The sequence below is a fragment of the Manis pentadactyla genome, chromosome 5, assembly GCF_030020395.1.
Source record: "Manis pentadactyla isolate mManPen7 chromosome 5, mManPen7.hap1, whole genome shotgun sequence".
In the NCBI taxonomy this organism is placed as follows: Eukaryota; Metazoa; Chordata; class Mammalia; order Pholidota; family Manidae; genus Manis; species Manis pentadactyla.
Window position 1 is genome coordinate 57066526 of NC_080023.1, and position 13944 is coordinate 57080469.

Below are 13944 nucleotides of genomic sequence, written 5' to 3' on the forward strand. Positions count from 1 at the left end.
ACTATAAAATGCATCTTCAATTTAATATGTCTTTCCCAAAATTGGTTGAATTAAAAAATACTAGCTCATACAGCTAAGGCCACTTTCTCAAAACTTATAGTATCTGCAAGTTGGATATTCTTATTATAAGGCATTGCATGCACTGTCTAATTCAGTCCTTTCCACAATCTTATATGGCAGAAACTATTTACTCCATTTCATAGATAGAAAAATTAATGTTGATTTGCATATCCATAAATATATGACAAAGTAGTGCAACTGGAACAACAAACATAACATTATTTGACTCATTGTTAGATTTCTATATGCCTCTGTCAGTTTAAGAACCTTGGCAATACACAATTACCACAATTATTATCCATGACTCACATTTAGGAAGAAAAATTAAAAACAACCTTCATTTAAATGAATCAAACATTTCAAAATGTTTTAGAATAATTGGGTTATAGAGTAAATTACTACACATTTTACAGAGGATAATCTTCCCTGATTATGCAATTGATGATTGTCTTCTGTTATAGGGAGTTTTCCACTTTCTTCAGTATGACATGTTCATACATAAATCAGGGAGATAGGGCCTGACACTATAAGAAACCACATAGTTTTCCACTCAGAGCTATGTAGTAGCTTAAATTAGGTGGACTTTAGAGCTCAATAGCCCCAGATTCAAAACTGCCCTTTAATAAGCTTTGCGGCCCTGGGGAATTACCTCGACCCTCTCAGCCTTGGTTTTCTCATGCATAAATGAGAGAAAATTATGCTAATTTTTGTATTACTTTGTGAGTTAGAAATAACATCTGCAAAGTTTGTTTGCAAACTGCTTGGTTCATTGCAAGAATTTAGTATGTTAGTACTTTAATAAATCTACATAAAGATTTATCAGTAAATCAGTGGGCTAGCTATACAATGACTGGTTAGACATGGATATAATTATTTCTATCAGTTGAGATTCTTAGTGAATGATAAATGGAACAAGGAAAACTATACAGTGATGCTATTTTAAAAGTTAAAATCAAAAGTTAAGCTGCCTTGAAGAAAGAAAATATGAACAAATAAAGTGATTAAGAGGATAGAAACCAGCAACTGAGAATGGAAATTAACTGGTATGTTTTTTGCACTCTGTTGCACTTCAGTAGTGTAATTTTAGGCCCTTGAGTAACAAAAGGATCAGGAAGGCTGAGAGAGGGAAAGAGGAAGAGTGAAATGATGCTTTAAAATTATTGTATTTGTGTCTCTTCGAGAGTCAGCTCAATTAGATATAGTGACATTACCTTTAAAATTACTTAGATTTTGAAACAAAACAGCAAGAGTATGGTTAATCTTGATGGACATTATAACAGGCCTTGTGAAAAGAATTTGAAATATCTTTATAAAGAAATCTGTTGCTGTCATGACCTTCCAGTGGAAGCAAACATAACAACATACAAAGCATAACCTAAAGTGTTTCTATAAAATACTTAGATTTGTCCAATTATTCAGGTCCATGTAAGGGCAATATAATCATTAATTAGGGATTACTCACTAGCAACAGCTAAGATGGCACTTGAAAGCTTATCAAAATATATTCCAGAATCAAATACATGTAGGCAGCCCTAAATTATCCTGAACCAAAAAAAAGAAGAGTTCGAAGAGTCAATTTGCCAATGTTAGGCAGTCTTTTCAAGACAATAATGCCTGACCTAACTGCAGTTTCGACCCCCACCTCTCCCCAGAAATGTAACCTTTAACCAGGCAAACTGGAATTTCCTGATCAACAATGGAGATAATTCACTGATAGACCCTTCTATTCCCCTTAGAAGGGCAACATTGCCTAAAAAATGCATTCTTTGATAATAATTTATTTTTCTCTGTTCCCTCTCTACTTTTAAAAACCTTTCCTTTCCTACAGTTTGATGGAGCTTCCCTCTACTTGTTGGACAGGATGCTGCCCAATTTGATTTTTCAATTTATTCAGTTTAATAAGCCAAATAGATTTTCACATTTATTCAGTTGAAGTTTTGTTAATTAACAGATTTGGTGGCATCACTGGGATCCAAAGCAAACTTCTGACAGCAATCAGGGAAAATGAAAACAGGCATAGTACCCCATGAACCCTTTTGGATTCATGCTGTCTTTTTTGCAGTTTCCGAAGGTCATTGGTAAGTTCCTCTCAGTTTGAGCTACACTCATCTACATTGAGCTCCTTATCTAATAGGATTAGTGGGTCAGTCTACCATTTCCCAGCTGCTTAAAATCTCTTTCCCAAGGTCCAGTCCACAGTCCACATTTATGGGATTTGCCAGTTAAATCTTTTCCCCATTTCCAGCCCACAGTCTCCATTAATAGTCTGCTGCTTCAGTCCATGCTGGGAATTGCTGGTGGCAGTTGTAGCTCTCCATTTGTATGAAATCAGTCTGCAGTCCCCATTTCCCCATTCCATAATTCTCTGATTACTGCTGATGTTCGCAGTTCTGTTTCAATGGTTACTATTAGTTTCCATTAATGTGCATATGAAGTAAGGGCTAATCGCTAATGGGGAACACAGAGGCCAAAAAGCTGCAAAAAATTTGTGGAAACTGTTCAAGCATTAAAGAGCTGTTAAAGCTCTCACCACCTAACTCAAAGATTCCATGTGAATATAAATTAGTCACAGAATGGGTTAGATTGACTCTGTGTCACCCACTAACCTCAAGAAAACTTCCATGCAACGAGTACAATGTAAAACACATGCATAGCCCTCCAACCCAGCAAGATAGACCTCTCAGGTTTTAGTTTGGCTTCCAGACACCCAAAGCCTTGGCTAATGGGATCCTTAAATTCCAATCAGTCTAGTGCACCACTTTATGGCACACATGCTTATTTTATTTCTAAAAACTATGGTCCAGGAAGCTGTGACTATTTACAAATGTCAAAATTTTACTTAAAGTAACCTAGAATTATATTGGCTATTATGAGGAACATTCCACTAGGTAAGATAATTTAAGGAGCTCACATAAAAACAAAATCTTCAAAATACCAAAAATAAGTTCATTGAAAGTTCCTTTGCAAAAAGCTGATAAAAAAAAAAAGAAAAGAAGGATCTCATTCTAAAGACCATAAGCCCGATGTAATTCCTATTGCTTCCCTCCATCCTCAATTTGAATACTCATCTAGCTATCCTCTGTCTGAACTGCCTTTTTACAAGGAGAGATACTAAACTAATTAGGCTTGTTTGGCATGTTAAATTACATGGGAAGCATTGTAAAATAAGTAATACTAAGCCTTCTTTATATTGTGTCTGTATAAATCTTCCAGAAATGTGTAGAATTCCTGGAAATCTGTTATGTCTTAAACAACAAAAGCCTGTCATGTTAGTGAACTTACAAAGTCACGTCCAAATCTACCTTCAAAGGAGGACCCACCCATTAGCCCCTCCCAACAAGACTCTGAGGGATTTTCTGGTAAACTGCTACATCATTATTTCTTTAACCAGCCAAGGAATATGAAAGTAAAAAAAAAAAATTACAGCATAATTTTTAAGTCAGTCTTTTAACATCCAAGCTACAATCCAATTGAGTAATCAAAAGCAACTGTCTTTATATTACAAATCTTTATAAAAGTACAAGTGCAGCTCTAGAGACAATTCATAAAAAATTTCAAAAATAAAATAGGAAACTAATCCAAATATATGTTTTCAGTTAACATGATCTAGGATAATTTTCAGTAAATAAAAGCTAATTTAAGTTTGTTGGTTAATTTATACAGCTATGTCTTAGAGTTATCAACATTGAATATAACTCAGGCATAAAACTTTTATTCTTCCTGGGTTTGTTAGTCAAACAAGTTCATATTGTCTTTGTTGCAAAATCTGTCAGCAGAAAAATTACTTAGAATAATGGGTGACTGTCTAATGTCTCATAAAGTTCTTAATCTAAATCTAAACATAATTGCTAAGAACAAGTAAATTGAATAGATGTAAATAAGATAAAAAGATTTCAAAAAAACTTTTAAAATAGTTTCCCCAAATCTTTTTGATAACTTGAAACCTTCAAATTTTGCTAAGGTAAGTGCTGAACTAAGTTCATTGAAATATCCAGATTATTTCCAAAAAAGATAAAATACTGAAACATTAATTACTGAGCACAGGCTTAACCAATTTTTGCTTCTTTCATAGAGGGACTATTTGTGTCTATTAACAAATGTGGTTTATGCCACACTGAGAAATTTTCTATGAAAAAAATACACATCTAGAAATCATAAAAAGCATTTATAAGTGTTCTGATTCACAGAATGCTAATGTAAAAGATAGATCACAATTGTTCATCTTTTAGTTAAGATTCCAAAGAGCTAAGAATTCTAATATATATAATTAAAGCTACTAGAAATGATAAGGGAAACATCTCTATATTTAAGAAAAGTAGGATGTATGCATTTGGCCAAAGAACATATAAAGATTGAAAATGCATTCTCATTGAGGGAAAAGAAAGTAATTTTGTCCTAAGGTGAGGTTGGTTATTTAAAGAGGGAAAATATAGGACAAAATCCAAATGTAAAAAAGGAAATTATAGATGATTGTGGAAAAGGAATCTTTAAAAAGAATTTTAATGTGTGGTCAAGCTGGCTAAGGTTGAAGTGAAACTAAAATGAAATTTAGTATCAAGAGGATGGTGGTGCATAACTAGAATTTGAATTCTTTCTCTGTTGAAAGAACAAACTTTCCTTAGATTATTGGTCTACTCATAATAAGAATTTGTATTTTCATTACCTTTACTGTAGTCTTCCCAGAGAAATAAATATTCTATATTTTGTCTGTATTAAATCTTTGATTCCTCTAAAAAAAAAAATAAAACAGACCAGAGTCTATTCAACATTAAAAGTGCCAAGACCTTTTACAACTGTTTAACTTTTTGTACTTGTCTGTGAAATCTTTATCAAACACTTTGATTAGATAACTAAATATTGTTACACAGGGACCTATGATCCTATTTGGCCAAGTGTTTTAAAACCTTTTTGATATTTTTGGTAAACTTCTCCAAAATCAAAATCTAAAGAAGTATTTTTGACCTTGAATTAAATGAAAATTTTCAGAGGGCCCTTGGAACATCTCAAAAGATTTATTCTCTCTCTCCTTATAAAAGGAGAGACATTTAACTAATTAGGCTTGTTTGGTATGTTAAATTACATGGGAAGCATTCTCAAGTAAGTAATACTAAACCTTCTTTATATTGTGTCTGTATAAATGTTCCAGAAATTATGTAAAATTCCTGGAAATCTGATATATCCTAATATGATGTTAACTCAGAATTCTAGGTTTTACAAAACATTCCTGCAAATATATTTCACTTCAGAGAAATTATGGAAAGGAATATGATTGGTAACCAAGAATACAGATTTCTGATAACTTCTAGATCACACAACTGAGGTGGGTAAGAATTTCCAAAACTAGCAGAAAAACTGGATTCAAAGAGAACAAGAATTAATAACATGGGAGTAAATGAATAGAGGAAAATGATTATAATTTGTATGACTCTTGGTTAAAATAGTACTGGTTCTCTAGTATTTTGCTTTTACAGATTTGAGAAACACTTTTCTCTTTTCCCTTAAGCTATCAATAACTTGTTAAAAAATACCTTTGTGATTAAAGATAAAACATTTATTTTTCCTCCCTACCTGATCCATCCAGATTTCAAAAACTTTGAAATTTTGATGGTGTAAGACTTATTTACATAAGCTCAATGATAATCTGTTCTCCTTGTAATAGGACACAACTAGAAACATTGACTGTATTACCAAAGCTTTGACTGGAATATCACATTTGAAATAGATGTTTATAGACTTAGATATGACCAAACAGTTTTAAGGAACTAAGTTTGATTCCGCAGAGCCACAAAAGCCTTTAAAAAAAAAAATCAACATTTGAAATAGATGTTTATAGACTTAGATATGACCAAACAGTTTTAAGGAACTAAGTTTGATTCCGCAGAGCCACAAAAGCCTTTAAAAAAAAAATCAACATTTGAAATAGATGTTTATAGACTTAGATATGACCAAACAGTTTTAAGGAACTAAGTTTGATTCCGTAGAGCCACAAAAGCCTTTAAAAAAAAAAATCAATCTGACACCTTGCTTAAAATCTTCCAGAAAAGCAGTTTTAAAAAGAAACTTACATGGTCAATCATATTCTTGCTACACTTACATAAACAATCAAGTGAAGTTCAATGCAAAGAAATTAGTTTTACTATAAAAAAATTAAGTAACTGTAGAGAGAAGTTATGTTTACACCTTTGTCTATATTAGATTTCTAATCATGATAATTGTCTTTGAGGTCTATTGTATATCTGTAAATTGGACTGGATCTTAAATTCTTCCAGTTTCTTCAAAAATCTGGCTATGGCTCTCCAAACTAACATTTCCAGTCTTCTCCAACCCATAGTATTTGGAATTAGTAAGAACAAAATCTCCTTGGAAAGGATTATACCAGTTCTTCTTCACTACCCAGATGGCAGCCAAACTTCAGGGACTTAAACCTTGGATATGCATCTTACAGTGAAGAAGTCTCCACCTGACATTTGATCCTATGCAAGCATTGGCGACCTCCGCAGCAAACTGACTAGGAAGAGAAGTATTTGTCATCAAGGCAGACTTTTCTCCCAACATCTCACAATAAGAATTCATACTTTAAACACAAAACCCTTTCTTCTTCCCTTTACACTGGCCTGGAAAGCTAATGCTATATTGTCCATATCTCCCGAGCCATTGCTAAGGAGGTTAACCTTTGCCTTTCAGTTTCTTGGATTTGTCATCAAAATCTCCTATCTGTCCTTTAACAGTGCCACTTCAGTAAAGTAGTTTGTGCCCTGACAGGGTCTGTCTCTGTGTTGGTTATCATTCTCTTTGGGTCTGTGAGTGTCTAGATAGCTGGCACACAGCTGGGCAATGCTATGTAGGTTATCTAACTGTTCCCCTAACTTTCCACCAGCAAACTGTGACATCTGTTGGTTGACCTGCCTCTGTTTCCATCATCAAACTAGAAGACACCTACCAGGAGGCCTTCCTGACTCAGCATTTGCTTCCTTTGGCAGGGTTGTGCTCCACTGGCCACGAGCAATTGTAAATGAGCATACCGTCAAAACCTCTCCTTAACTCTTCAAGATATTGCAGAATCTGTTGCTAAGAGAATAACTGCCCAACAAAAATCCATATACTCTCTGGCTAATGTTCTTGAGAACAGGATAGCCCCTGCTTATCTTTTAGCCAAGCAAGGAGGTATCTATGCTGTGACCAACACTATCTGCTGTACCTGGGTTGACACTTCTGGGGAAGTTAAAACTCAGTTACATATGATCTCTAAGCAAGCCAACTGGGCTAAAAAGGTGACTCTTTCCATTGGGTCTTTGTTTGATTTATTTGATTTTGGTTGGTTTAGGTCTTAGAGGCCATGGCTCCAAAGTGCACCCCAAACACTGGGAACCATCCAGCTTATAATAATCATAATAATCTCCTTGGTATGTTTTAATCTCTCAAAAGTTTTAAATGCATATTCACAGCTGTTAATCAAATGATCCTCCTAAGAATGGAACATCAGAAAAGGAAAAAAAGGATGATGAACTAAAAAACTGTGAACCTGAAATTGTAACTTGTGAATATCCCAGAAATACTATACAAAAGATCAGCAAAACCTGAAGAATTACAGAGCGATAGCTGAGAATGGTGCTAATACCTTAAATTTTGGTCACATCTCCCAATTAAGCTGAGAGTCTGATCAAAAAGGGAGAGTTGTCAAAAATAAGCCTAGGCACCAAATAGAGTCACATATGTTAAGGTCCTTCAGTAAATAAAGATGCTACATTAACGGTAGTTTCAACTCTACCCAGCCTTGCCTAGAATGTAACATTAAGCCAGCTGAATTGGAATTTCTTGATCAATGCTAGGTGGGAATGCCCTGATAGAATCTTCTGTTCCTTTTAGGAGGGCAAGCTTGATTAAAACAATATATTCTTTGATAATAATTTGCTCTTTTCTGCTCCCTCTCTGCCTTTAAAAACCTTTGCTTTTCTGCAGCTTGACAGAGCTCTTCTCTACTTGCTAAATGGGATGCTTGCCCAATTCACAAATCATTTAATACTGTCAATATGTTCATATTTATGCAGCTGAATTTGTGTTATTTAACAGTATATAACACTTGTCGGTAAGTGCCTAGTTCATTTGTAAAAATTAAATTAGTATTAAAGTTTCTTAAAATACATGTAGTACTGTCAGTTTGAATTGAGAATCCTTCAAACAATATTATTGTGCAAAAATTTATTCTTGCAATTTTTCCCCCTGAAGATATGCCTTGGTTTGAAGGTCTCCCTGAGAATTACAAAGAATGGCTAGACTTTAATTGTGGTGAATCATTTCTCATTGTCTTTCAGATTTGGTGGTGGCCCCAGAGGCCACAAAACTTGGAAACCAGCCTTAATACTTTTTTTAGGAAACTGAGATTGACTTCTTAACCACAAAGTTTTAGTTTCACATCAGTGCTTAAATTTTATTTGAATTCCTTGAATGACATGTAGTTAATTCTTTTGAAAGCTTAAAATTAGATGTGCTTTCTTTTTTTTTTTTTTTCCTTTTTTTGCTACACATAAACTGAGTATCTTTCTAAATCTTTCTTTTCAGCCCTGGGCCTAGCATCAAATGCTTTACTACTTTCTTGATCATAATCTCAGGCACATTACACAGCCTCTTTATTACAAAAAGGGGCAGAATGATTACTTACTTCCTAAAGTTATGTGGCCTGAATGAAACCATGCATTAAATTTAGCATCTGTGCTCAAAAATTCTTAGTCATATATGATATCTTAAGGAGGGAATCTAATTTAAAAAATGAACAGTTAACTAGATGGCATCACTTAAACTCACTTCCTTTCTCCTACTCCTCAGACAGTGGCTCTTGAGGCACCTGAGTATTGCTGCAGATGTTCCCCAGAACCATGAATTTTCCTCCACAAGTGTCAGTCATGTTCAGTCTCAAGGCACATCACAAATGATTTGATAGTAGCAATGTTTTCAGTACTAAAGTTCACAAATGATTTATTTTAAGAAATGTATGCATATAAAACTCAAGATTATACCCATAAAAGTCATCATCTCCACTCCCTTTCATAGTGGGAGCAAAAAAGAGTGACAGCTGTCTCTGGAAATTGCGCATGTGCCGCAGCAAATTCACCTCGGAGGTCACGCCTACAGCTGTCATTGGGCTCTCAGGCGTTGTGGAAAAGGGAATGCCAGTGAGGTCATCTGAAAGATTCTAGACAACCAAGATGAATTTACATAAGAAAATAGAGGAAGCAGGGAAAAAGGGAGGAAAGAAGGAATATGGGAAAAAGAAAATTAGGAAGAAAGAAGAAAAAAAAGAAGAAAAATATCCAAACCAACATGGATCACTCCTCAGGGAAAGGACCCCAGTGCACTTTCTTTTACTCCTTTAAAATTACTACTGGAACTCAAGCACTATGGAGATATACACATTTTGTTTCACTTACAGAACTTATTTTATGTTACTTATCTGTGCTCAGTGAGTGTGTCTAGTTTATGAAAATATCTAAGTATTATGGTCATAATGTTTTTCAAAGATCTGTTTTTCCTATTTAATGTAATGTGCTTATTAAATTAATAAGTATTAATTAAAAATTTTTATGCAAGATCTGTACAAAGTCTTGCACAAAAAATGAATTACTCTGTCATGTCAGTACTTTTACTTCAGAAACAATAACAATAGTCTACTGTTATTATAGATGGCATTAGTCCTTAGAGATTCCTCACCTTTTTATTTGTACATAAAAATATGTTACATATTTATACAAATCTAATATATAAAGATTAGTCATTAAAAAACCTATTTGTTTCTATAGCGGCCAAAGGGTAAAACTGTTAGGAGCAATAGGTAATTTTTATGGATTATAAATATTTTTACTGGCTATGTTATTCTTTCCTTAAATGTTAGCCCAGTTTTGGTAGGCTTTTTGTTAGTATAACAAGTATAAAAATAAAATTTACCTGGTTCAACTTTAAACAAATATACTTGAAATCTGCTGAGGTTTTTTCTTTTTTTCAGATAAGGCTGCTTATGAAGCTCCCTTGGGACCAGAAACCTATTCTCAGGCAACTTGCTCCAAGCAACAGAGTCACATGCAGACCTGTGCTTAAAGAAATAGCAAGTTACCTATGAAAACACGGCCCAATTAAGCCCTACTCAGCAAATTAAAAATAATCAAGAAATAGAATAGCAGATTTCAAAAGCTAAATCCATTGAAAGGATGAAAAAAGTAACTAAGAAAGTTTAATCCTGAAATATTTGGAATAATGATGGATTTGCACCTGAAATTTTAAAAGAGGAGAAAACTTCTTCTAGAAGCTTTGGTGTCTGAAAGATTTTCCTTTGGGAAATCTTTCTGTGATAATAGTTTTTCTTCACAAGTTCATTACTAGTATTTAGAGATGTAATAATACATGAAGCAATTACCACAGTGTTTATTACATAGAAAGAAATCAACAAATGTTAAATGCTATTACCATAATGAGTTTGAACCAAACACTCATAGCCTGAACTGAAAGCAATTTTGACATTATAATATCCAATTCCTAGCAATTAGCAGAGATTAAGGACTCACTCTGAGGTTCTTATTTCATTTCACTGCAGAAAAGTAGTCTTACAGAAAGTTGTCTTATTTATTTACTCAGGTGTGACAGTTTAAGACCTGACTGGATAGGGACACATTGAAATGACTTTGATTAGTGCATTTAAGCGAAAGTAAAGGAAATTCAAATTATATATTGAAAAAAAAGTTAGTAGCATTTATCATTCTCATTTATCTTTCTACATGTACAAAGTCTTGCACAAATAAATGAATTACTCTGTCATGTCAGTACTTTTACTTCTTACCTGGTCATTTGAATATGAGTGTTCATGTCTCTGGGCATCAATAAGAATATTGTGTTTTAGTAAAGACAAACTTAAATAATCATTTTTAATCGGAAGAGTGTAATTTGATTAGAAACATGATATCATCAAAATCAAAGGATAAGAACATTTTTAGAAATCTCCATTACATTCCCATGAACAAATTGTTAAGAAAGATTAGTCTCATGTCTTATGACTGGGAGAATAGTGTGCTTTTATTACCAGCATTAATTTACAAGCAAAACACAATGGAACATGTGATTCTGAGACTGCCAGCATGGGGAAGGTTTATCTGGGAAATAATCTCACCATTATGAAAAGGAGCATTGTGATCATGATAATTATTATCCCAAGGTTGAGAATAAGTAGTTGATAAAAAATAAGTGATGAGATAAAAATGTAAACATATGTTGTGACCAAGGGACTCCTCACATACATTCCTTTATTTCATTAACTGAGATGATGCACATACTCAGATGTCGCTGAGTTTAAGACATGCATGAGGAGTTTAAAGAGTCTTTCCAGATCTTCACAGCTTGGTTGCCTCATAAAATTGCCATTTCTTCAACCTATTTCTTCATTTTAAGATCCAGTTTTAGCCAATCAATGCTTAACCATTCGTTTCTATCTTCATAGGATGGTTTATAATCATTGTAGTAGCTACAGTTGTCTCCTTTGTGAATGGCAGAAGTCCATCAGGTCTTCATTTACATCCCAGAAGATAATCATCTATTTTTGAATTTAGGGGCAACTATTTAACATACCCAGAAGAGATGAAAGTGGAAATTGTTTATCAAGAGTCTGCTTTCCTAATTGCATTGCTATGTAGTCTCATTTGCATTACTTTTCTCTATTTATAAGCATCTTCACTGATATGTGCTCTCACCACATCTTTCCTGGAGTGATGCAGCAGCCTGTAGTCTTAATATTCCTGCACTCTAGGTCCACATATGTCCAGATATTTGTACAAGGTACAATCTAGTCATAATATATCCCTGTTCCCAGTTGATTTTTAGATAAAAATCATGTTTAATATGAGATACTAAATATTTTGTGTATTTTCTTTGAAGTTATTCATTCTTATAATGTTGACATGTCCAGCATTCTTTCCTGTGCTTCCCTACCTAACATTTTAACCTTGAATCATTATACTTTGAATCATCAGTCGTATCAGCACATGTGTCATTTGGAGACTCCACAACATTGGGCACTCTGTTTCTCTACACTTGGTTTGCAGGAAAATTCATATTCACTATTTAAAAAGTTTCCTGTGCATCACCTCAACCCTGAAGTATTACCGAACACCACTCCCTTGTCACATACCGTCTATCTCCCTTATCCTATCTTTGTTCTTTTTAAATATTTCCATTACCCACATAATTCATATTGCAAATATTCCCTTTTATATCTGATGTCTCTGGTTGACTGTGAAATACCTGGAGCCAGGAACTTCATCATACTCTTAGATGTTACGTCCTTATCTAAGGAAAAGCTAGTGAATAGTACAAAACTTATAAGATGAGCAATGATCAGAGGTTATCCATATACACGTTTGTCTTTAAAAACACATATGCATGCACATACAGACAAACATTTATTTTAACAATAGGCTTGTAGAAAAGTTAAACTCTTCCAGCTCTTTCCACACACCACTGAATTTTCTAGGCAATTTCTGTTTTCAATGCAAAATCTAAATGAGAACTAAATCTTATTTTTAACTAAGGTATTTGTCACTATATGTTACCTATAAAATAATTTAGTTGTTATCTTCAAGTCCATAAAATTATAAAACAACACATTGTAGTTTCAAAGCATATTGCCTTTTACCTTCTTTCTTTATCAAATGATGGTAATAGTAATCAATATATAGGATTGAAAAAGAATAGCCTAGGGAAATAAAGAGGTGAGACAGAGTTGTTTGTTCAAATTCAGATACTAATAAATAAAAATTGCTACATACCTAAAGCTTTACTATAGTAGGAATCCCACGATTTCCAAAGAGTATCAAACATGTAGTCCTGTAGATGGTAGGAGATGAAATTTCTTATTCTGTCAGTGAAAGACATCTGGTCCGTGAGTTCTGATAAAATAGCAGGAACATAGGAAGGAGGGTATGGTACCTTCCCACAATGTTTTTCCACTGTTGAGGCTGGAGAAAACCTCAAGGAATATATAAATGGAATTTCCAGTTTTAAAGCTACTATGTCACCACAAGGAAATACTGGATCCGACAGTAGGACATCAAATTTGCTTTTCTTCAACTTTTCCATCAGCTTTTGGTTTTTGAGAACACCATCACAGATTTCTCTAGACACCATGTGGAAGTCCTTAATGACTTCGGCTATCTCCCGATAGAATCTCCAAATGGTTGAGGGAGACGGTCTATTTTCCATCCATGTCAAAACAAAGTCCTTGATAATTCCTTCTATTTTTTCTTTGCTGAAGCGCACCTTGTATATTTCAAATGTCAGAGATGGGATAGAGGTCGGCGTGATGAAAAGTGCACCAGAGGCAACTAGGACAGTCACATTATGCTCTTTTTTAATCAGCTCATCTATCACTATCTTAACATTTAACCAGTGACTACCTTCCATTGGCCAAATAAGAACATTCCCACCAAGAGCAGTTCCTAGGAGACTTATCTTAAGAGATAATAGCAGAATGTTCTTGTTTAACATGATGTGGCTTGATGTAGATTTGATGAGATGTGACATAAATGGATTTTTCTGCTTTTCAGGGAAAAAGGAAAGGTAAATTACTTCTCAGTTTTAATTCAAACCATTGATACTCTTAATATCCTTCTCTCTACCAAATGATATTAGTCATGGTAGTTCCATATATTATGATAATTACAGGCTTAGGGGTAATATGTATCTTACCTCTCAACCTGTTGTTTTAACTTTAGTTATGATTCTTGTTCTCTGATCCTTTTCTTAAACTTGTCTTTCAACCCTTTCTTTGCATCCCACAATTGTTAAATTCTTACTATTAAATTACTTAAAGCCATTGTATCTTTCAACTCTACACTTGGGCCTGGGCAA

The 13944-nt window shown here is 34.0% G+C and overlaps 1 protein-coding gene across 4 annotated transcripts in view; it reads right to left on the reverse strand.

The window, feature by feature from the left end:
• Window positions 1-13581, reverse strand: part of LOC118928668 (UDP-glucuronosyltransferase 2A1) — a 47593-nt gene extending 34012 nt beyond the window's left edge. For 2 of the 4 annotated variants that reach the window (XM_036918131.2, XM_036918130.2), the window contains exon 1: window positions 12864-13581. In XM_036918131.2, coding sequence (XP_036774026.1) covers window positions 12864-13581 — 718 coding nt within the window. Of the gene's footprint in view, window positions 1-12861 lie in introns of all 4 variants that reach the window. The other 2 variants (XM_036918128.2, XM_057502293.1) reach the window with 1 other exon arrangement.
• Window positions 13582-13944: the final 363 nt, after the last annotated feature.